The sequence below is a fragment of the Solanum dulcamara genome, chromosome 5, assembly GCF_947179165.1.
Source record: "Solanum dulcamara chromosome 5, daSolDulc1.2, whole genome shotgun sequence".
NCBI classification, from domain to species: Eukaryota; Viridiplantae; Streptophyta; class Magnoliopsida; order Solanales; family Solanaceae; genus Solanum; species Solanum dulcamara.
Genome location: NC_077241.1, coordinates 67,176,921 through 67,200,633, shown reverse-complemented (window position 1 = coordinate 67,200,633; position 23,713 = coordinate 67,176,921). Strand labels below are relative to the sequence as shown.

The window sequence follows — 23,713 nt, the reverse complement described above, 5'->3', positions numbered from 1 at the left end:
CGATGTTTCGCTCATTTTGTCCATTCATTAAGCAACAATGAAGGTTAATTATTAAGGTCACCAAATGAATTAATTTTGAGCGGTAGGATTCATTGTATTCGCAATTAATATCAGCCTCAGATATTGATTCAACTTAGCAATTTATAGATACACTAAATCATTTGAAAATTAAGATATCCATTATTAATTAAATTGTTAATTTTTAAATTAAAATAAAACATTGAAACACAATCAAGCTAAATAACATCTACGCAATATGCAACATACAAATATTATATATTATAAAACTAAATATATTATCAATATCCAAATTAAATATGCACATCCAGAAATCCTAAAGAAAAGATTGCGAAAAACCTAAATATATAATATCAATATCCAAGTTATTCATTATGTAACTATTGATATAGCAATGCAAAACATGTAAATTGTCCAGAATTTTAGAAACACACTTCAAGTCGAAAATAAGAGCTCGTTACTATAGATTAAGCATAAAATTATAATTTAATATTTATTATCGGGTTATTGATTACTCGTTAAGAAAAATCATAAATCGATATAAAATTGATAATTCGCAAAAAAATAAAAAATAAATCTTTTTTCGGATTGTAAATTTTTGAGTCGCTGGATCTTTCAGAAACAACTTTTATATCTAAAAAATAAAAAGGTAAGATGTGTGCATCTCTATCATTTCCATGCCCCATTAATGAGACTATATTAAGTATGTTATTATTTTTACTGAATCATAAATTTAATAACTTATTGTCGATAAATCTATAATATTTTACCAATTTAAGTTATTGATTTTGATTGTATTTGATTTAAACAACCCTACCAAAAGATTGGACACAGCATCTATATAATTATATAAATAAATCTGCTCATAATATTATGGAGATTATAAATAATGAGGAAATTTTTTAATTTAATTTAATGGGTGACACGCAAGTGAGCGATTTCCGTTAATGATTGATGGAAAATATTTAGCAGACTAAGTCTGCACCATTTTTACAAAGATTATCAGTGCTCCATATGAAAGAATGAGGATCATTTTGTCTTTAAGGCAAAGATAAGGGATAATTTTGGTCTTTTTCTGGAAAAAAAATATAAAATTAGAAATAAAATAAATGGAAAAGGATCTAAAATGTTCTTAAACTATTGAAAATGGTATAAAATTGTCTTTCATCCATCTATTGGGCCTAAAATGTCATTAATATCTTTAGATCCAAAAATGACTTTTTCTTTAACGGAAAAGGGGATTTTAGGCCAATATATGGATGAGGGACATTTTTGTACTATTTTCAATAGTTCGAGGGTATTTTAGGCCCTTTCAACAGAATTTTAATTAAATAATTTGAATAATTTTTTTAAACACGTGGCAACCATCTATTTGTTACAATTTAATTATTTAAAATTAATTATAAATTAAAATTTATTTAACAAAATTTTAATTTAATAATTTGAATAATTTTTTTAAACACGTGGCGGCCATCTATTGGTTACAATTTAATTATTCAAAATTAATTATAAATCAAAATTTATTTAACAAAATTTTAATTACGAAAATGGCTTAAAATGCCTCGAATTATTAAAAATGATACAAGAATGCCCCTCATCCATCGATTGAGCCTAAAATATCCTTTTTCGTTAAAAAAAAGTCATTTTTGAACCTAAAAATGGATGTCAAGGAGACCCAATAGATAAATAAAGAGCATTTCTATATTATTTTTAATAATTTGAGAACATTTTAGACCTTTTTTCATAAAATAAATTGTATTTTAACTTTCTATTCGATATTCAAAGCTCAATCCCTATTAAATTTGAATAGAGCATTTTAGACTCATCCACTTGCCAACAGGATTTTCTCGGTACAGAGGTTCCAAATTAGGAAACCAATTATTATTATTAGTATCGTGTATATGGAGGAGAAATAAAAAAAAAAACAGCGGCTGCCTCCACATTCTTGATTTTCCGGCAATGAAACAGCTTCAGCTTCAGTATCAGTACCATCTGGGCTTCAAACACAATATTTTGATGCCCATGGCGATGCCGCTATCTACACCTCCATTAATTCCTCTTCCTAAACTGCCCCTTAAACTCAAAACTTCATCTATTACTCCAACCACTTCAACTCGTCTTCTCTGTAAAAACAATGATTCCGGTAAGAGCTTTATCTTTCTTTTGGTATGGTATTTTTTGAATTTATGATTAGTGGATAGAATCTCAAACCCACTCTGTGAAATGGGTTTATCCATCTCTCCAAATATACTGGTGTTTAGTCAACTTAACTCAATTATCGCTGTTCTCTCTCGTTTTTAGTTATTTTTGGTGACAGTAGCGTCGTTTGCTAGCTAGAATAAAGTAAAATGTGCATCTTTTTCTACATTCTCCTTTAAGAGTTTGAGAAATAGAAGGGTCTTTTAGATATAAATAGCAATGAGGAATTGTTGGGCAGAAAGAGAGTGCTAGTGTCGGTTGAATTGATAATTGAAGGTGAAGAAGAGTTGGGATGATTACTTAGGGTATCGTTTGTGCCTCTATATCTATGTATGAACCAAGAAATGTACACAATCTCTTCTCTTATTCCTAGTGCCCAGATAGACATTTCAAATATGAGAAATGCTAGTATGGTAAAGAAAAGGGTTGATAAGAATCTGTTTTGTAGCTACCCTTTTTTAAAAAAAAATTAATTTTAGAGGGTTTAGAAGTTTAAAGGCAATTTGGATATTTCTCTTGTGTTAGTTTACTCTACAGTTCAAAAATCTACTTCCTTCCGTGCCATATGTGGCCTGAATTTATATGGGATTGATTGCTCATGTATTTCCTCTGTTCGATTATTTCTTAATTTAACATGTATGAAGAATGTGATTTTAGAAAATATATTAAGCTGTTAAATGTCCCCTTTGTTAGATATGATCTCACAGCTGGAAATTCTGAAGCCTGAAGGGAAGAAACCAGACAAGCGTGTCAATGGGATTTTCTGGATTCTACTTCTTAACCTGGGAATATATGTAGCAGATCATGTCTTCCAGGTTTGGAAATTGCTTTTCCCCCTTATTGCAGCTCCTATTGAATATATTTAATTCGATGGCGTCAAGATAATTGGCACAACAAATATTTATGATTCATTTCATTCAGTATGCTATTGAACAAGCACCCAGCCCTGGTAAGGTGGACTAGGGCTGTTGAATATGAGTGGTTAGGGTGGCATGATGAGAGATAAGCAATTGAACATGTATAGTAGTGGCACTCAGCCATCTGAAGGGTGTTATCCACCTGGACTCTATGAAGATAATGTTACTCTTGTCTGCTGGAATAAAGGGATCTAATAGAAAAAATGATTATATCAGGTTCGGGGAGTAAAAGCATTATACTTATACCACAATCGGCCTGCTTGGTACCAGTTTGTGACTGCAACATTCTGTCATTTTAATTGGTGAGGATGTACAGTATTTAAGTTCTTCTTGCAAATACTAGATATGGAAAGTAAAACATTCATAATCCAGCGGAATTATAAGTTGCTTTCTCTCTTGTTCCGTTTATCACTTAGGTTTCTAATTTTTTTTTTCCATCTGCATTTCACTCAACAGGAACCACCTCTCAAGCAACCTTTTCTTTTTGTATATTTTTGGTAAGACATCTGTTTCTTGTTATACTCTTAGGAGTCGTTTGGTGTCAGGTACAAGGTATAATAATCCCAGGATAAAATGCAGGATTATTTTATCGTGCATTTGGTTGGAGGTATTAGGTAATCCTTGGATTATTTATCCCACCATTTATATATGGTGGAAGAACTTATCCCCGGATAAGTAATTCCGGGATAATTTGTTCCCAACCAAACGACCCTTCAGGATAAATTTTCACTATACTTGATTGCAGATGATAAACATAGACGTTAACCTACTTTAAGCTTGTAGGTAAACTCGTTGAAGAGGAGGAAGGAAACTTTGGATTGTGGCTTTCTTATATATTAACTGGGGCTGGGGCTAACCTTGTCTCATGGTTGATTCTGCCAAGAAATGCCGTTTCTGTTGGTGCGTCTGGTGCAGTGTTTGGACTCTTTGCTATTAGTGTACTTGTGAAGGTGATTTCTGCATTTTTCTTTTATTGCATTTGTTTATGTGCCTCAGTTTAATATCAATATCTGTGACTAGAGATTGACGTACAGAGACAGTATACTGTTGTGCTTGATTGGTAAACCAGTCTAACCATCTTGGTTTTTACTGCAGATGTCTTGGGACTGGAGAAAGATTCTTGAAGTACTTATATTGGGACAGTTTGTTATAGAAAGGGTATCCTCTCCACTTTTTCCCGCAAATTGAAATCTAATCCATCATATGTGACCTTGTTACTTATCCAAGTCAGCTAGATTCATGTCAAATTTCTTTCATGACATATAGCTTAATTGATAAACAAAGCAGTCTACTAGGGTTACCACATATATTTACAAGGGTTATAGCGCAAAAGATTAAATTTTTCCCCAAATTTAACACACTTCAACATGAAGTTCTAGGTCAATTGCTTTCACAAGGCTGTGACAATATTATGGTTTCTTTCTTATTTTAAATTAGTAACAATTATAAAAATGTTTATTGGAAAGGTTCTAAGTAATGATGTCGGTAATCTAGTTCTCTTCCGTGCACCCAAAGGTGTGACTAGTTAGAACCATGAGGTCTCAGCCCTCAGGTTCAAATTCCTGCAGAGACAAAAATACGTAGGTGATTTCTTCTCATTTGTCCTAACCTTGGTGGATTGAATTATTTAGTACCTATTGCGGGTGGGAGGTGGTAGGACGGTTATCAAAAAAAACAATCTAGTGGCATAACTTTGATCTTTAAGGGATCTAAAACTTGATAGTCCACTCTCCTACATGTGTTAGTTTTCAAATGAAATTCCTCATCTGAATCATAGATTATGAACTACTGTAGATTTCACTGATTTCCTAACTGTCATATCATATTACATTTTGCCAATGACATCTCTCAAAGTATGAATTCAGTATTTACTGGTTATCCCACCTTATTTCATAATCCAAAAAGATGAAGTTGCATTTTTAGTGCTAAAATTATAGTGGAGTAATAGAAATGAGGGAGGGCTAAGCTAGTAGATCCCGAATTCAGTTTTAGTTACTTCACTTCACTTGGTATAAGGAGTAACCTAGAGAAGAAAAATACCAAAACTCTCTTTGTGTCTGGCAAACCAACTAGTACTCCTAGTGATGATGATCAATTCAATGAATGCTGCTTACTCTTCCCAAGTTTCTATTTAGTTTTTTATTTTTTTTAATCGAAGGAACTTGGCCTCTGTTCCTGCAGGTGATGGAAGCAGCCCAAGCTTCAACAGGATTAGCAGGAGGTATTAATGGAGGATCCGCCTTACAAAATGTTAATCACATCGCACATCTTTCTGGCGCCCTAATTGGCATTGCTTTGATATGGCTGCTGAGTGGAATTTCTAGTGAACCGGATGCACGGAACAATAAGAAGTGACTCCTAAGAATTGAGTTTTTCACAAACATGTACTATTAAATTGGTTATTGAGTAAAGCAAATCAGTTCAATGACAGACGGGCATTTTACACAGATTTTTAGTAGACTGAATTTTACCAAGAACAGGACAGTTTTGGTAATTTGTGTGGATAGGATGTATCAATGTAACACCAGAAATTACATGGTGTATATATTTTGTTAAACCATTGAGTAGCATGTATAGATAATTGTTTTGTTCAGTTAGCCAACACATTGTCTTTGAATTCTGTCATACATCATAGGCTTGTTTCATCTGCAGATAGCATAAATGTGGAATTGTACTATTACTGAATTATTATAGGAGGGAATCATTGAAGGGTTTAATGTTGATCAAATTGAAGATATATATTCAAGAAATATTGTTTTTCATAATTACTACTTCCTCAATTATAAATTTCTCCCTTTTAAGTCACAAAATTTTAAGAAATTTCCATTGCTCCTCTTTATGTTTTTCTTATCATTAGGCTAAGTTGTTAAAGATATTTATACTTACCTAATTAAGACAGACATTTTTTCTTTTACTAGTACTATTCCCTTTGGTCCTTCAAATTAAAATTTATTTAATTAATATAAATTCTCACTAATCAGGTAAATTTTATTTTATGCCAATATCATGCATACGTGCTTAAATGAGCATAATGATATTTTTATTATGAAAATTTATCATGAATTGACTAGTTAATACGACTACAAGCCTACCACAAACTTCATCATTTATACAAGGGGAAAAACAACAAATATATCTCGACTTTACGATTTAAAGTGAATATTCTCTTTATTTAAAAAGTGGTGCATAAATATTCTCATCGTCTAATAAATTGTGCGTATATATTTTCGTCGGTTAATGAATGATGCACATTTTTCCTTTTTGTTAAGAATTTAAAAACCTAATTTAAAACTAATTTTTTAATTACAAAAATGTTACGTGACTTTAAAAAAATTACCTCACCTTTTATTTTTTACTACTTCAAACTTGATCCAAACTCATTTTATGACTAAGCAAAAGAGGAATTTTTTATTAATTTTTTTTCCATTTGAGTCAGGTTTGGAAAGGGAAAAATGAGTGAAGTAACTTTTTAAAACCACATGACATTTTTAAAATTTTAAAAATTATTTTTCAAATTTTTATCAATTCAATAAATATAAGTATGTTAACGAAAAGTATAAATGTGTATCATTTATTAGATGAAACATATGCACTATTTTTTCAACCAAAGATATATCCCCTTTAAATCGCAATTCCCTTTTTACAATCTCACATGATCTTGATATTTTGGGACAGAAAATGCAAATAAGCTCACATAAGCATAACTAAAAAATCTAAAGATTATCCAAAAATAAAAAGCCACGTTAAAAATTAAGGCCTCGATCTTGTTGACAAGATAATTAGGGCTGGGCGTTCGGTCAATTCGGTTCAGTTTGCAAATTTTTCGTTCGATTTTTCGATTTTCGATTTGTGAAAATATTAATTCAAATCAAACTAAAATAAATTCGGTTTAGTTCAGTTTTCACAATTTCGGTTCAATTTTCAATTTGTGAGATTAGTTGAACAAATTCACCTCCTTCAGTCTTTCATATGATTTTTTTGAAAAAATACCATTGCTCGTATGTTTCAATCAAAGATAAAAATATAACACACATGCACAACTAATGAACTAATATTCACACAAGGAAAAAAAGTAAAATAGACATAAGCAAAAATAAATTTTGTTCAAAATATATATGAAGAGATTTAATGAATTGCAATGAGAATATATATAAAGAGATCGAGTGCACACGCAGCCCTCCTACAGGCTACTGCTTGTGGTTTTAGGCAACAGGATTTAGGCGCCTCTACTGTGGAAAATATATAGATAAATTTTGATTTTTCGGTCAACCAAATTAAAATAGCTAAAAATTGAAAATCGAACCAAATAACTAAATTTTTAGAATTTAAAACAGAATCAAATCGAAACCGAAATTTTAAAAAAACAATCAATTCGATCGATTTTTTTGATTTGAACCAGATTATGCCCAACCCTTACCCATAATGACATAATGCAATAACAACAACAACAACAACAAATATCCTAAAATAATCTTAAAATTATCCTAAAATAAGAAGCCACAAAAAAATAAAATAAAAAATAAAAAATACAGTAATTAATGTGACACTCTCTAGTTAGTGAGTAGTGTACATAGTGGGGGTCTCTAATTTCTCACGTCCACTACTTAAGCAGTTGTATTAGGAACTAATTATATATCTTAATTAATTAATTAATTACCTCATAATCACTTTCTTCTCCATGCATCTCTCACTTCCACTCCATAACTCCTATGCCTCCACATTCACCATCGCCGTCGTCGGAAGCCGGAAATGATTTCACTTCAAAAGCCATTCCTAAACCGCCGCCAACAGTGATTAATTTTACACATTCACCACTACCGCCTTCGCCGTCGCCATCATCTGGAAACGCGTCGTTAAACCCAATAATTGAACCTATCGATGACAAAGTCGCTTTACATCCACCGCCGCCGCGGACGATGTTTACTCCTCCGTTACCGAAGCCTCTTCCAGTACTTGCATCACCACCGCCGCCGGTAACGGCGTTATTGTATCCTGTGAATGATTCTTCTTCTACACCAGTTTCGACAGAGGAAACTTCGCCGATTAAAGTTCAATCGCCGTCCTCAAGTACATCAATCGGATCTGTAATCGGAATTTCTGTAGGCGTTACCGGAGCTTTCTTCATTGTTGCTGTAATTATACTATTCGTTTGTTGCAGGAATAAGATTAAAAGTGGAAAATTACATGATCATGAATCTCCACTGCCAAAAAGTAAGCTTTTTCAGTTTGGTACATATGTTTTATTTTATTTTTACATCAAGCTTCAGATAATTTATATATATATACACACATATACACAACAACAACACAGTATAATCATATATTAAGCTTTAGCTAGTATCAAATATTAAATGTGTTCCAACTACCAGAAAATATTTTTCTTTTGCTCATCAAGCTTTTAATATTCTATTTATTTTCAGTAATTTATTTCCTTTCTGGCTTGACATTTTATACAACAACACATCCAGTATAATCGTATAAGTGAGATTTGAAAAGGTGGATGTGTACATAGCTTTATCTTATTTTGTGAAAATAGAGATATTATTTTCGATAGACCCCAACTCGAGTAAACATATCAAAAAGTAGCAAATTAGACCATGTTGAAAATAATTAAGAATAGAACAAGTAGCTATAATAAATAACACGATAACTGAACAAAGGAAACAATAGGTACTACTAAAGTTGAAGAAAAAGATAGTAAGAGGGTAATAATATAACAATACTGGTAAGGGAATTAGACAATGCCCTACTACTTACTAACCTTCTATCCTAATCATCGATCTTTCTATATTCCTATTTAGGGTCATGTGCATGGTAAGCTGCAGGTAAGTCATGTCTTGTCTAATCACCTCTCCTCATGACTTCTTCGGCCCGCCTATCCTTATACCCACTATAGCCAACCTTTCACACCTATTCAACACCGTATTTATGCATCTTCTCTTCACATGTTTGAACCTAGTATTTTGGGAAGAGAAAAGCGGAAAAAACGACGAGGGTTCACTTCAACGAAGCGTGAAGCGAAGCACACGCGCTATTTAGTACAAAAATAAAAAACATTAAATTTGCATAGCTAAATAACCAAGAACTCAATAAAAAGTAATATATTAAGCAAATCTTTCAATTCTTAGATTAAAAAGTAAACAATAGATACTAGAAATAGATAGTTAATAATCCTCATAAGTCATAACACAGAGGCGGAGCTACACCTAATTATGGGTGGTCAGATGAACAACCTTTGTTGGAAAATTTTTGTGAGTATATATGTTAAATATTGATATTATTGGATATATACTAATTGTTGAACACTTTTACATAAAAAAGAAAAATAGCCCAGGCTTGGGTTCAAGCCTTGGTAGGGGCTTTTTGAATAACTTTTTTAGTTCCATTTAGTATAAACACCGTTTAGACCATAAAATTAAAAGATATCTGACCCTTTATTTTTTAAATTGTCCCAAAGTGTGACAGCTTGACGAAAATCTTAACTCTGCCATGAGACAGATTTCACAGGACAACAAAAATAGAAACAAAGACAAATCACAAAGTATGGCAGTGCGTCTTAAAGTAGAGTAGATGATATTGCAAATCAGAAAAAAAAAACAGAGCATATAGAAAGATATACAAATCACAAAAAAACAGAGCATAGTACGGTGCATTAGCCAGTAGCAGAGAAGCTTAAATCAGAAAGGAAAAAAAATAGAGTAACGCGACCTACAACAAATTGAAAAACGAAAATCCCATCAGGGTCTCAGCAGAGAAACTAAAAAAGAAGAGAAGAAGAGAAAAAGAAGAAGAAGAAGAAAAACTTACCTTGAGTCGCAGCAGCAGTTGCACAATGGAGGGAAATGTTTGGAAAACTTCCCATAAGTAGTTTTACAGAATTACAAAAAACCAAAAAAAATCCTAGTTAATGCTTTTCTCGCTTTAAATAAAAGCAGGCTTCTCGCTGCAGTCCTAGAAGCACACGCTTCTTCACAATCGCATCGCTCCAAGGCATTAAAGCAACAAGCTAGTGCTCCACTTCACGCTTAAAGCGAGCGTGTCGTCGCTTTTAATAGCACTGCAGCCGAACCATCTCAGCCTCACCTCTCTCGTCTTGTTTATCATAGAGGTCACTCCTACCTTCCTGAATAGCTTGGTTCTATTTGTCCAAGTATGAATGCACATGTATCTCAACATCGTCATTTCAACTACTCTCGTCTTCTAGATATGCGAGTTCTTCACCGACCAACATTCCACTCCATACAAGATAGTTGGTACCACTCTATAACACTTACCTTTCAGGATCAGTGACACATTCTTATCATACAAGACACCAGATACTAGCTTCCATTTCATCCACACCGCTCTAATACGATATGAACATCATCTTCAATCTCTCCATTTCCTTAAATAACTTACCTCAGATACTTGAAACTTTCTTTCTTGGAATGACTTGTGTATTAATCCTTACTTCCACATCTTCCACATGGATTACGTCACTGACTTGCACTCTAAGTATTTTGTCTTAGTCCTGCTCAACCTGAACCCCTTAAGACTCCAGGATATGTCTCCAAACCTCCAACCTATTGTTAACTCCATTGTATGTCTCGTCAATCAAAACTATTTCCTCTGCAAATAGTATACACCACGGCACATCCTTGAATATGCCACACCCTCATCCATCACTTGGCAAATTGAAACATGTTAAAGAACCGATCCTTGATACAACCCCATCATGACTAGAAAGCTTAGTTGCGCGGACTCTTCGCTTTTGATGCCACACCCCGTATTGGATTCTCCAAAAATACACTACTTTTGGAGAGTCCAACATGCACCCGTTGACATTTTTGAAGAGTCCAAGCAACATAGCTAAAAAGTGATCTGAGTGTCCTCCTACTATCCTCACTTGGATTTTGACACCATCATACATATCCTTAACTGCCCTAATGTAAGCCTCCAATCATTTCCATAGAACCCCATAAGGACTTTGTCGTAAGATTTTTTGAAGTCAATGACCACCATATGTAAGTGCCGCTTTCTTTCTCTGTAGTGCTCCATCAATCGCCTTACGAGATGCATGGCTTCTGTAGTCGAACACCCCGGCATGAGTCCAAACTGTTTAACGGTTATAGACACACCCTTTCTCATTCTTATCTCCACCACCCTCTCCCAAACTTTCATAGTGTGGCTTAACAATCCTTTTTACAGATTAAGTGAGGACTTTTACCTCTAAATTCAGCTATTGAAAATTTAGTGATCCAAATTGTTATTTTTTTCTCTTACAATTTAATAGTAACTTCTTTAAAACTTTACTAGTAATGAAAATAGTGACTTATGTTTCTAAATTCATTTGTGACAGACAATTATCATTTCTTAGAATTTTATACTTCTTAAGTTCATTTATATGATTGTGTTTGAATGTGTATGCACTTTTAAGAAGAAAAAAGGGACTTTTGAGACATAATCTGGTATATGTCACATACCAAAAGTATCCTTAGAATCTTATGCTTTTAAATATGCCATGTCATTCCGGAAATGTGACCGTTTGGACATTAATCTCCTAAATGTGAAACGTCCCGTCTAACCAAATATAATGCTTAAATTTTGTTTTGGCTGGCTCCTTGTTCAGAACTTGTTTTCATTGACTGCAATTTGCCTTTAGAATGGGGTCTAAATTGTTGATATTATGAAATTTAGTAGCTTAATCTATCAACATGAGTTCAAAAAGTTGTTCACTAATCATTATGAGTTCAACTTGGTATATTCAGTTGTTAATTGTTTCGGTCGATTCATCAGATTTGTACCATGTTCTGCGTCAAAGTTTTAAACAGAAAAATGTAGCAAATGGTTCTCCTGTTTCCCCAAAGCAAGTGACGTCATTCCGACCACTTCACTGCTTAGACAACAATGCTCATTCCAATTCAGACGCTGACAATCATTTTTCACCAAAAGACCACATAGTGGCTTTAGCTGTTTCCGGTGGCAATTTCACATATGAAGAGCTGTGGTCAGCAACTAGTGGATTCTCTACATCCAACCTTCTAGGTGAAGGTGGATTTGGGTATGTACACAAAGGAGTCCTCTCTACAGGAAGAGAGATTGCAGTTAAACAGTTGAAAGTTGGTAGCCATCAAGGGGAGCGTGAATTTCAAGCAGAAGTAGAGACTATTAGCCGAGTGCATCACAAACATCTTGTGTCTTTGGTTGGATACTGCATGAATGGAATAAAGAGGTTGCTTGTTTACGAATTTGTTTCCAACAGAACCTTAGAGTATCATTTACATGGTATGTTCTCCTTAATTCTGGATGTTTGTAGAATCCCGTATCAATAAAATTTTGTGATCAGCACAAGTCATTTTTTGAATTCTGCTAATATTTATACAGCAGAAAATTTATAAGTGAAGTTGAAATAAATATACCTTAATGGGACTTCCTTAGTCCAGCTTAGTTTCACTGTACTGATTTTGTATGTAAATACACCTCACCAGTTATGAGGTCCATACTAAATGGACAATCTTTAAGGGGGTACTTAACCAAGCCTTTTTAAGTAATATTCCTCAGTGTTCTTTGCCTATACCACACAAAGGCAGCCTATAATTTCATGAAACCATGATTTTTTAACAAGTGGAGGTAAAAGAAGAGCTTGCAAATCCATGCTACTTCTGTGTCCCAAGCCCTTTAATCTTGCATGTTAAAGCACTGATATTTGTATGCTTTTGGAAAGACCAGCATTTAATATCTTCCGCTGTCTCTTGCACTTCAATTGCAATTGTCCACATACTTTTCATATTTTAGGTTAAAATATTGGTTCATCCTGGTATCTGTCACTTGTTTTTCTAACAGTTGGTTTCCATCTATACCCTTATGGTTTGTTATGTTAACACACTTCATGTGAGGTACACTTGATCGAGGATCTCTCATAAGGGTCACATTTTAGATGTGTGATTTGCTTTGCTTCATCATCTATTTTAAGGCTTAGTATAAAGAATGTTCCTATTCATCCTGATGGATGTTTTCTTTTGAACTTTTGTTTTACAGAAATGCTCTTGTATCAGTTTATACTTCTCTGATCACTTCTAAATATCCGATTGAATAGAGTTTGCATAAGTTCCTCTGATATAAATGTCTTTCTACCAAGATGCTAATTAGAACAGATTGTATGATATGCAGGGGCAGCACAATCCTTTATGGAATGGGCATCTAGAATAAAAATTGCTATAGGGTCAGCCAAAGGATTGGCCTATCTGCATGAAGACTGTGAGTGCGCTTCATCTCTACCTTGGCTTCCTATGTTTGTTCTTAATACCTAGGTTCTAGGGTCTGCTAATGGATAGCAGAAGGCCATAATAATTCTTAATTTGTCAAAGATTCACATGAATATGCATCAGGGAAACTGTACTTTCTCCATCTAATTCATGTGCCATGTTCTTTCCTGTCAAATATGAAATCAAATAGTTTAATATATTTTTCTTCTACTACTACCAATTTGATATAGATGTCAATCTATCTTTGCGCTCTGTCAAGTGGTCATGAATAACATGAAATGGTAGGTGTATCATCTGTAGCACGGGAGCTAGCAATACGGACAGTATTGAAAAGACAATTCAATTGTGGTTGCTTGAATTAACTTGAATAGGATAAATATCACTACTTTTGGTGTAGCAACCACAGGTAATTTTCTGAAGATACTAACTTGTGGCTGCAGGTAACCCCACTATCATTCATCGTGATATCAAGGCAGCTAATATTCTTCTTGATTCTAACTTCGAAGCTAAGGTAACTTAGTGTTTCAGTTTTTGGTATTGCCACTATATTTTGTGTTCTATCTTTACTATCAAAGAAAGGTCAGGCTGCATTCTATTATCGACAACTGGCTTCTGAGTACACCTTCCGCTGTTGATGTAAATAGTGTTTTATTCTTAACAATAAAATCCATATGATGAGATTAATTAGGACCCAAATGAGCATCTATACAGGTGCAAATGTTAACTGCATTATTGATTCTTTAATTTTCATGTGAGAACTAAGTACGTATTTCCTCATAACTTATTTAACATGAATGGGAACTTTGATTTGTATCCAGGTTGCGGACTTTGGACTTGCCAAGTTCTTATCTGATTCAAACCATCATGTTAGTCATGTCTCCACTAGAGTGGTGGGAACTTTCGGGTGAGTTTTATTGACCCTGTCTCTGCTCCCATGAACTAGATATCCCCCCAAGGAACTTTTTTTTTTGACTAGATCAGCATAGAATAAGCAAAATTGCTATGTACAGTTCACTGTACTGGGTGGACTAGTCTCTGTTACTTTTATTAAGTAAAAACTTGTGCTTCCCTCGTTTAAGAGTTACTAATGTTCATTTTTTATGCTAACCTCATACTTAGCATAGGCTATGCCCTTCCCATGCTAACTTTGTTTCATCCAACTTGCAAACTGATATCTTAATCAGATAACTATAGAAAATTGAGCTAGAATAGAACTCTCAAATCTGGGGATTTTAAAGACATTGATGACTTGCATGACCTTGATTTTAGGTCAACCTGCTCATGATGCTGTGGTTCCTCGCAGCGTTATAACCAAAGCTTTCCTGCTACTCTGAGGATGAGAAGAGTGCATGAGACGTTACCACTGTTTTCCCGTGTCTGAGAGTGTTGGACTTCTTAGTCCTTGATTTTCCCTTAGGGTGGAGGGTAAAAGGGGGGGGGGGGGGGTTACGGAGAGGGGCTTGGATTTCGGAAACTGTAGAACTTAAAGTACTTCATGATGATTAATGATTTCTAGATTTCGGAAACTGTAGAACTTAAAGTACTTCATGATGATTAATGATTTCTAGATTATACAGCTTCAGATAGATGAACCACGTAAAAACTAAAGGTAAAACCTACATTTCCTGATCACAATTTCTTCATGTATTTGATAAAATTGACGTCTTGCAGGTATCTGGCCCCAGAGTATGCACAGAGTGGAAAGACCTCAGATAAGTCGGACATCTTTTCCTTCGGAGTCATGCTTCTGGAGTTAATTACAGGGCGTCCACCTATAATCTCAACTGAATCCTCCGCATGCAGCAGTTTGGTCATATGGGTATGTTAGCTGCTCCATTTTCTTGACCCATATTCAGCATTCTTAAGTGCCTAAAACTAATGTTCAATTAGATGCACGAGTAAGAAGTTTATGCGCAACCTTCATAACTTGTTAAATAGCATAATGCTTAAATTTACTTCCTGTCCAACTACACTAATCATATCCTCAATATGGAATGACATTCATCTTACTATAATCTTGTCCTAAATAAGCTATGTATGAACTGTATTTAATCTGAGGCAGAACATGCAAGCACCTGATGCGATTCTCTGAGGTTGCCTTTCTATTTATATCTCTTGATCCTCTAGAAGGTTTATCATTTGTGGTTTTAGAAGTACTGGGTAGTTTCATGTTACCAGTTTCAAAAAAAAAAAATACTGGGCAGTTTTGTCCTTTATTCCTTTTCTTTTTTGCGAGTGATAAAGGTTGAGAAATTTTATCATGGCAGCAATCAATATCACTGAAAATCAGCCTCTTACAGAAAAGAAGAAAAAAGAACCATGGAAAAGCTCTGGCTTAAAATCAGAATTTGGCAGACCACATTCCTTGTATATAAGAGATGAGAAAATCAAAAGGATCTGGTGGTGTTGAAAATATTATCTCTGTCAAACCAAAGGCATAAAAATACATGTCCATCATAGAAGTTTTTGAAAGAGCTTTGTTATCCTTGTACCAAAAGATTTGACTTTGGACACCCCTTTTGAGGACGGAACATATCTAAATTTTTCTGTTGCATCTCTTGCAACTATTAGATTGTCCAAAATTTCAGTCTTAAAGCATGGAGTTCACCTGGAATTTGATATTATAATCTATCAAATTTGCCCAAACAATAAGGCCCTTTTATTAGGAAATCTTGAAGATATGGGTTCCTAGAATCATTTTGTTGATCTCAAAGATTATTATTGTTAGTTCTACTTAAGTCCACAATTGATCAGAACTAATTACATAAATTAATTCGAAATTGAGATCAGAAAGAAGGATTTCAGAGTTAGCAGCTTCTTGCATGTGGCCTCCTCACAGAGATTTAGTTATGTCACTTTAGTTAATCAGAAATAACTTTACATCTCTGCAAGGACAGTTTTATTTTGTGTTGTGAAAGGCGGTCGCCTTATTGCCAATGGCGAGAGGCGAGGCGAGGCAACCCTTCATCGCCTATTAGCTTTGTGGCAAGGCGATCATCAAAAGGCGAAGCCATGGTGACAAAGGTGAGAGGCGAGAAACGCGTCGCCTTTTGTATTTTCTTAAAAAAGGCCACCAATTTAGGATTTTAAAAGTCAAAAGGTAATTTTAGGATTTTCTTTCCAAATTTGCACAGTTGCATTTTTAGAGTGCGACTGCGACTCCAACCAGTCGACTCAACTAGACTTCTCCGGCGACTAGCCAGACTTTTCTGGCGACTTCAAAGTCTAACCAATACGTATTTCTTCTTTTCTTCTTCTAATTTTTTCTTACTTTTCCTCACTGTTTTGACTTTTGGTCTGTTTTTTTCTCATTCAAGTTCTAGACTTTAGTATGTACTGTTTATTTCAGTTTTTGAATTGAAATATTTGCTAATATGTTATTGTTATTGCGATTTTGATTATTTATATATGCAATTAAATATTGTGATTTTTTGGTATTAATTGGTGCTGCACTTCAAAAAGGTGAGAGCCTCGCCCATCGCCTCGCCTTGTGGCGAGGTAGACCCTTGTCGCCTTGTGTCGCCTTTCGCCGTCCAAAACACTGGTTTTATTATAACCTCGTTATCAAATTCAAATTTTTGTATTAGGAAACATTCTGGTACATCCAATATAACGAATCAACAGTAACCTTTGTTTCTGCTTTTCATATTCTTGGTTTTTGCTTTAGTTATTTCTGAAGGTTGTTTATTAACTAGATGTACACAATTTACTTCATTTCTGGTAGAAAAATAACAAAATATTTTGGGAACTAGAATCATCTCTAGACCAATGCTTAAATTCACTTTCAAGGATATGCATGTCATTGTTGTCGACTCTTCTTTTCTTATCGTTTACCACTTGTATATATAGCATAAAAGGACTCTCTTTCTGATACACAGGCAAGGCCTTTGCTTAGAAGAGCGTTGGAAGATGGAAAATTTGATGGTCTAGTGGATCCATGTTTGGGACAAAATTACAACAGTGAAGAGATGTCTAACATGGTTGCTTGTGCTGCTGCTTGTGTGCGTCATTCATCATGGAGAAGACCACGAATGAGTCAAGTAATTATATCTTCTTTTCTTAATTTTTCTTCTGTTGGTGCTGCCAGATTTCTTTAAAAAGATTTATAGACTCAAACCCTGCTTCTTACTTCTTACTTCATGCACCCTCTAAACAAAATGCTAAAGACGGTCCACAACTGTTCAGGTAGTTCGTGCTTTAGAAGGCGATGCCTTTATTCTGGAACTTGATGAGGAAAATAGACCAGGACAGAGTACCATTTGTGACTTTGATTCTGATGTTAGCAATTTTTTTGAGAACTTAAAGAAAAACCAGCACAGCACTCTGAAATCAAAAGAAGAAATGGTATAATACCAGCACATATTGTATCAATCATGCACCGGGGCTTTCACGGCAGTACACTAACTGAAGATGGAATGAGATGAATGAAGCTCTTTTTCCCCTTTCTTTCCTTTCACTTGTGTAGAAACCAAGGGTGATTGAGGATAAAATATATGGTCATTACCATCAAAGTTCCGTCTCACTTAGTAATGATTCTTCTGAGAGTATTGATCGTTTGTAGTTTACTTGAAAGTACCAAAAAAGAAGAAAAAGGAACTGGAATGAGATATATAGTATATCACTAAGTAAAAGCTCGTACATAAAGATTTCTTCCCCTCTTTATTTTCTTCCTCCTTTTTGCAGTGTGAATAAGATATCTTGCATAGTAGCAATACTTGCAAATGTATACCACCTTCTCATAGAAAAGGGTGCTCTAAGCTATTACACATTCATCTTTTGATGAAACAGAACAGATCTTAAGCAAGACTAGAGTCATCCTACTCATTTTTGCCAACCTTCTCGTCGTCTGTAATGAAGGGCAGTGGGAGTGACTTGAATGCTCGGTACTCCCCAACATTGTTTAGGTGCTCATTCTCCAATCTGAGAGAGGAAATCACAACTTATAACGTATCCATTTTCTTTCCTCTGTTATATTACTATAAATCAGTGGTAAAAATGAAGAAAAGATATACCATTGAACTCTTCAGGGACAGTAGAATTACCTAAAGAAGTTCCACATGCCACGACGAAGAATTTCTAGGCTTGCTAATGTGCTTGTCATGACTTTTCCCCGTAGTGGGCGCATGTCAAAGCTCAACACTACTTGCAGCCAGACAAATCTCAGGAGAACCTCGAGAACCTACCATCAAATGTGCAAGAAAATATTCGATTAGCAAAAAATAAGAGATGGGGTACTTTTGTGTTTTCATCAACTTGGAAGTTTTACCATAGCTATATAATATGCAGTTTTATGGTGTAGTAAGAGCTTGTCAAAAAAAATATTCTAGACTTTCTTTGAAGAAGACCCCAGTCCATCCTGATATCCCAAGATATGTTTGCCAGAGCTGCAACACCTGAGCTAGCCAAAGCCCAAACTTTCCAAGTCGTTTTTTTTACGTAGTCTGAATGTTGACTGACAGACAACTGACAGAAGCTTCGAGAAATAGGTGAAACCGTTGAATCCATGCTTCATCTCTTTCTCTTCCACTAATCGTCGCATACACGCATATAGGCTAATGTAGAGATAAGGATAAAATGTTAAGTACCTGCAAGAAGCGAATCCAATAAGGAATTGCAGCTGAAATGTAATAGAAGACGATGTACACATCACTAACATGACACATTTTTCGTCCTGTAGAGGATTTTCCCCAACTATAATAACAAATGAGTATACGAAACTTCTTATGGCTCGTGTCTGAGGTCAAGATGATGTAGAAAAAGTTCAGAAATCCAAATTAAGAAAAACAAGATCCATATCACCTATTGATGGCCCAATAAAGTACGAAACCTGTCTGGTTAGCTGGTCTGATAGGAAAAAATCTATCATATTGACCTGCAGAAAAGAACTATCAACTTCCATGTAAATTCAACCAAAAGTTAACAAAAAATATACACTACATATATAGAATTCAAGCATGGTAGAGTCAACCACCTTGTATAAAGGAGCACAAATGCTACGAAATAGACTCTGAATAAGGAAGAAACGGCTTGAACGATAGATGATATTAAAAGGACACAGACATATGAGAACTAAACCCTGCATTTGAACCAAAGAATTGATCAAATAAAATGTAAATGATAGTGCTCAACCAGAATTTAACGTTATATATAAAATCTCACAATGAGTAAGCCCAAAGGAACCAGTTCAACAAATGTCTCATGATCTTGGATCCTCGAGTCCATCCTGATATGCATCTGTACCAGGCAAGCAGTGAGTACAAGGACTGCAAGACCAGAGGCTAAAAGGAAAACTTCCTTGTGGTCTAACTCGGTTCCTGGCTTGAATCCAAGTATAAACGAGTAGTTGATTCTATAGCATCTCCAGAAGTATATATTTGCAGCACCAATAAGCATATGTAAGATGACGTAACCGTAGAAACTGCCAGGAAACTTCAAAGAATCAGAAAAAACTGAGGTGGTCATAAGCTATGATGCTCAGACTTTGCAAACAATGCTGCCAGGTGCGTGTCAGATCCTCCAAAGTAGTGCATTTTTGGAGGATCCGACATAAGCTCGACCACATTTTGGGAGAGTCCAAGCAACATATGTCATTAGTAAGTGAATCTAGCTGCGTTTTTTCATTTTAAGTGCGGATTATTTGAAGATCAGAAAAATTTCTTAACCTATAAAGAGGGAAGATGCTTTCCAAATACAATGTAGCCTCCTCCTTGTCCAATAACTTTCTTATTTGTATGGTCAACACAACAGCCATAATTAGAGCAATTGAGAATCCACAGAAGAATCCTATACATCGAGCACAAAGGATATATTAGAAGATATGATGAGCTCATTCTTCCTCAACAAGTCTTATGTATCTATAAGCTAAAGAGATATCGAAAACTATGAAGTAAAATCTTTAACAAAGGAGAAGTTATCAACCTGAGAGAAATCGTACGCTGTGTTTCTCTCCTTTCCTTTCCGGCCTCACTAATTTGATGCCGTCCCCCTGTTCAGAATTGAAGAAGTGCTTGACAAATGTTGCTTCTACCTTGTTCAGAAGACTAGTAACCTAGAACACGGAAAATAAACTAAGTGAATATATAATGGTGCATATAACAAATCTCTGAGACAAGGCATGCAAGTTTAAGGTAGTACTTATTAAGAGTACTACAAGTTTCCATCTTATAATAGTTTTCGTCTTTGTAAGAACAAACTTCTCAGTGTTAAATATTAAGAGGATTTCTAAACATTTCAACATATACCCTCAAGTAATGTGCTTTTTTTCCCATTCGTTTGCAGCACACAAGAAATAGGATGTATTTTAAGATAGCATATGGAGTACTTTTTGAACTGGTAAAATAGTGTAACTTAATCCAAAACACTTGAATTGAAGAGTAACTATTTGGGCCACAGAACAGTTCTTTTTCTTTTCAACATGCATGCTCTTTTCTTTAACATACTTCCTTTTACCTAAAGAACTGAAAATAATCCAAATCCTTTAATTGGATTCAGTGGATTTAAACAGACCTCATCAGAACTTCCAATATAGGAGTTATCCATGACTCTCATGTAAGATCTCATCACTTTCCTTGAAGTTATCTGCAGTCAGATAGTCATGGAAGTTATGGTCAATTAGTGATAACTAAAGAAGTACTACTTTAACTGTGAATGCTCACAGAATGCAATTTTTTATACCTACTTCACGAATTGAAGTTTTATTCAGAAAGCTAATTATGCACCTGATAGGTGTCTGACCTTTTCATATTTTTCCAGGATCACGGAAAATGCCGAGAGGTTCATAAAACTGGTTCATCATTGAAAGAAGAGTCAGAGTAAATGTCGAAGAGAAATTGGAAGAGCCAAAATATCTGAAATTTAAAAAGTTAAATTAGAATCTGTACTGATTTAAGCGGCGGAGTTTCTGGTAGAACTCAACAAAGGCCTTTTTCAACTTTTTTTCAACCTCCTTTAGCTCTTCTTGACTGAAGCTACATTCTTTCTCTGTGGTACCAAGTAATAGTCTTTCTACCAATGATTTTGGATTGTCGGATGTATTTTCAATTTTGACACATTCAAGAACATCTGAGGGACTGCATCCATGTTCATCTAACAAAAGATCTTTATTTTTGCTTGACGAAGAAGCCAGATTGATGTTCCCACCAAACTTGTCCACTTCTTTTGTGAGGTCTAGATGGTCTTTTTCTGCATTTGGACATCTAATTAGAGACAAAGAAAATCTCATGAAATAGAAGGTTACAATCAGAATGTCCACAACGTTTTCGCTACTAGCCCATGACCCTGGTGGTTCACATATACTGCTTGTGCAGTCTCAATCTTTGCAACTGTTAAGCGTGAGTTAGATTCCCCACATCGGTTGGAAAATGGACTAGTGGTCTCCTTATATTAAATTGGGAAAACGTCCCCTCGTGAGATAACTTTGGGTTTGAGTTACGCCCAAGTGTCATATCTTACGCAACATTATATGCCATCACAACGAAATATGAAATTATGGGATTCTATAATCATTCAGTGGAGGCTAAGTTTTGTCAAGCTGCTTATATATATATATATATATATATATATATATATATATATTAGCAATTGCAAATGGTGAACAGAATAGAGTAAGCTATGACATTTCTATACTGTAATATCAATAGTTGAGCTATTTTACGATGTTCTTGGTTTTGCCTATACATAGCAATTGAATATATCATGTCAAAGAATCCTTATAATCATTGTTTGATTTGTCCTAGTACATAATCTATAAAACAGAGAACTGTGCATTTTTTTCAATAAGATTAGGGTATAATTTCCTATTAAGGCTCTCATTTCTATTTGTATTCAACATCACACATGATCAACAAGCCTTTAAGTGTGTGTCAACGAAAAATGCACAAACTAGTTATGTTGCTCAGATCTTTCAAAAATATCGTTATATCCATGTCATCCATGTCAGATCCTCCAAAAATGTTAACCATATCCCAAACACCCATCAATGAAGTTCGAGTAGTGACTACTAAAGCATGATAATTTAAGCAACTAAAAATAAAAACTTTCGCCATAATTACACTATCATTTATGTAATGATGAATTTGACCCGTGTCAGTACCTGCACCTGTATCCGAGCAACATAACAAACTAGGTTCTAAAGTATTTGCACTAGCCAAAGGCTACTAATGAGTGATAAGGTGAGAGTGGTACATACCAGCTTCACTCGACGCCCTGCTTGGAGAATTAACCTTTGAGGATGCTGCAGTAGTAGCTTTGTCTCCCTTGGTATCTATTTTCTTATACCTTTTTCTGGAGAGCAATCAATGCATCCATTTGTTTGGCCAATGCAGCTGCTTCTCCCTTTGCCTCTTCCACTTTGTCCATGTAAAAGCTATTAACTTTTTCATGCTCATTATCCAATTTTTCAAAAAAAGATTTCTCATTTTGTCCTATTTCAGCTGGTATAAACAACTTTCCATTCGATAACTTAAACGAATTTTTGTGTTGGATTTTCCCAATTTCACTTTCTTGATTCTTAATTTCTCCTTTTCTCTGAGTATTGAAGTGGTTTATATCTTTCCGGAGGTGTTTGAGCCTACCATAGTCCATATAAGCCTCACTCCACTCAGGCACCATTTGATCCTTAAATTCTTTCCCAAATTTCATTCTTTTTTCTTATGTACTCAGCAGCTCAGGTTCTATCTATTTTTTAGAATCCAAGACAACCTAAGTGCAAAGAAAAGTTAGGTAGCAATAAAGTAAAAAAGAAACGGAAAGTAGGAAGAAATAAAAGGAAATGCAGAGGAAGAAAATGATAGAAATGCACCACGTAAAATTGTTACGCGGTTTTTTTTCTTATAAATAGAGGGTCTTCTGTCCTCCTTTAAATCATTCAGAAAAAGAGATTAAGAATACAAAGAGAGTTATACACCAAAATAAATATTATAGTTTTGAGTGTCCTCTTTAGTGAGTTGTTCCTTTTACAAGAGAGGAGTGTTAATTGTTGTTTTCTCCTTATAATTAAGAGCAGTGTATTCCCATATTTTAATAATAAAATTCTTCTACCCTGTAGTTTTTTCCCCTCTATCTGTTTGAGGGGTTTTCCACGTAAAATTTCATGTCCAATTTATTTTCATTATTTATTATCATATCAAACTTTAGTTGTGGTGCTTCCTTCCCCAACAGTGGTATCAGAGCCCTCGGTTATTCTGTGTATTTTATGCGAAGGTACTATTTGTGAATAGTAAATTTTCATGAATAGTAAAATTCGGTGAATAGTACTATTCATGTGAATAGTAAATTTTGGTGACGGTACAGTTTGTCACGATTGTTCGCAAAAATATTCAAAAATAATCTAGAATG

General features: G+C 34.6%; 2 protein-coding genes and 1 pseudogene across 2 annotated transcripts; 2 read left to right on the top strand and 1 right to left on the bottom strand.

The window, feature by feature from the left end:
- The first annotated feature begins 1,881 nt into the window (after positions 1 to 1,881).
- On the top strand, positions 1,882 to 5,884 carry LOC129889428 (rhomboid-like protein 11, chloroplastic). Its single transcript, XM_055964716.1, has 7 exons — positions 1,882 to 2,161; positions 2,911 to 3,032; positions 3,351 to 3,436; positions 3,591 to 3,631; positions 3,918 to 4,084; positions 4,230 to 4,292; positions 5,316 to 5,884. Exons 1-7 carry the CDS (start codon positions 1,978 to 1,980, stop codon positions 5,487 to 5,489), a joined length of 837 nt encoding a protein of 278 aa, XP_055820691.1. The 5' UTR covers positions 1,882 to 1,977; the 3' UTR covers positions 5,490 to 5,884.
- A 1,959-nt stretch (positions 5,885 to 7,843) lies between these two features.
- On the top strand, positions 7,844 to 17,862 carry LOC129890683 (proline-rich receptor-like protein kinase PERK1). The gene is made up of 8 exons (XM_055966183.1): positions 7,844 to 8,345; positions 11,910 to 12,398; positions 13,284 to 13,370; positions 13,819 to 13,889; positions 14,197 to 14,282; positions 15,050 to 15,197; positions 17,257 to 17,418; positions 17,564 to 17,862. Exons 1-8 carry the CDS (start codon positions 7,844 to 7,846, stop codon positions 17,726 to 17,728), a joined length of 1,710 nt encoding a protein of 569 aa, XP_055822158.1. The 3' UTR covers positions 17,729 to 17,862.
- Positions 17,863 to 17,962: 100 nt separating this feature from the next.
- Positions 17,963 to 23,250, bottom strand: LOC129889427 (phosphate transporter PHO1 homolog 10-like; annotated as a pseudogene).
- Positions 23,251 to 23,713: the final 463 nt, after the last annotated feature.

Excerpts from the sequence above, each read along its gene's own strand:
- LOC129890683 (XM_055966183.1), top strand. The coding sequence starts at position 7,844 with ATGCCTCCACATTCACCATCGCCGTCGTCGGAAGCCGGAAATGATTTC. Across the intron at positions 13,371-13,818 it reads GGCCTATCTGCATGAAGACT|GTAACCCCACTATCATTCAT; the intron begins GTGAGTGCGCTT and ends TTGTGGCTGCAG. Across the intron at positions 15,198-17,256 it reads GCAGCAGTTTGGTCATATGG|GCAAGGCCTTTGCTTAGAAG; the intron begins GTATGTTAGCTG and ends TCTGATACACAG.
- LOC129889428 (XM_055964716.1), top strand. The coding sequence starts at position 1,978 with ATGAAACAGCTTCAGCTTCAGTATCAGTACCATCTGGGCTTCAAACAC. Across the intron at positions 4,085-4,229 it reads CTATTAGTGTACTTGTGAAG|ATGTCTTGGGACTGGAGAAA; the intron begins GTGATTTCTGCA and ends TTTTTACTGCAG. Across the intron at positions 4,293-5,315 it reads GACAGTTTGTTATAGAAAGG|GTGATGGAAGCAGCCCAAGC; the intron begins GTATCCTCTCCA and ends CTGTTCCTGCAG.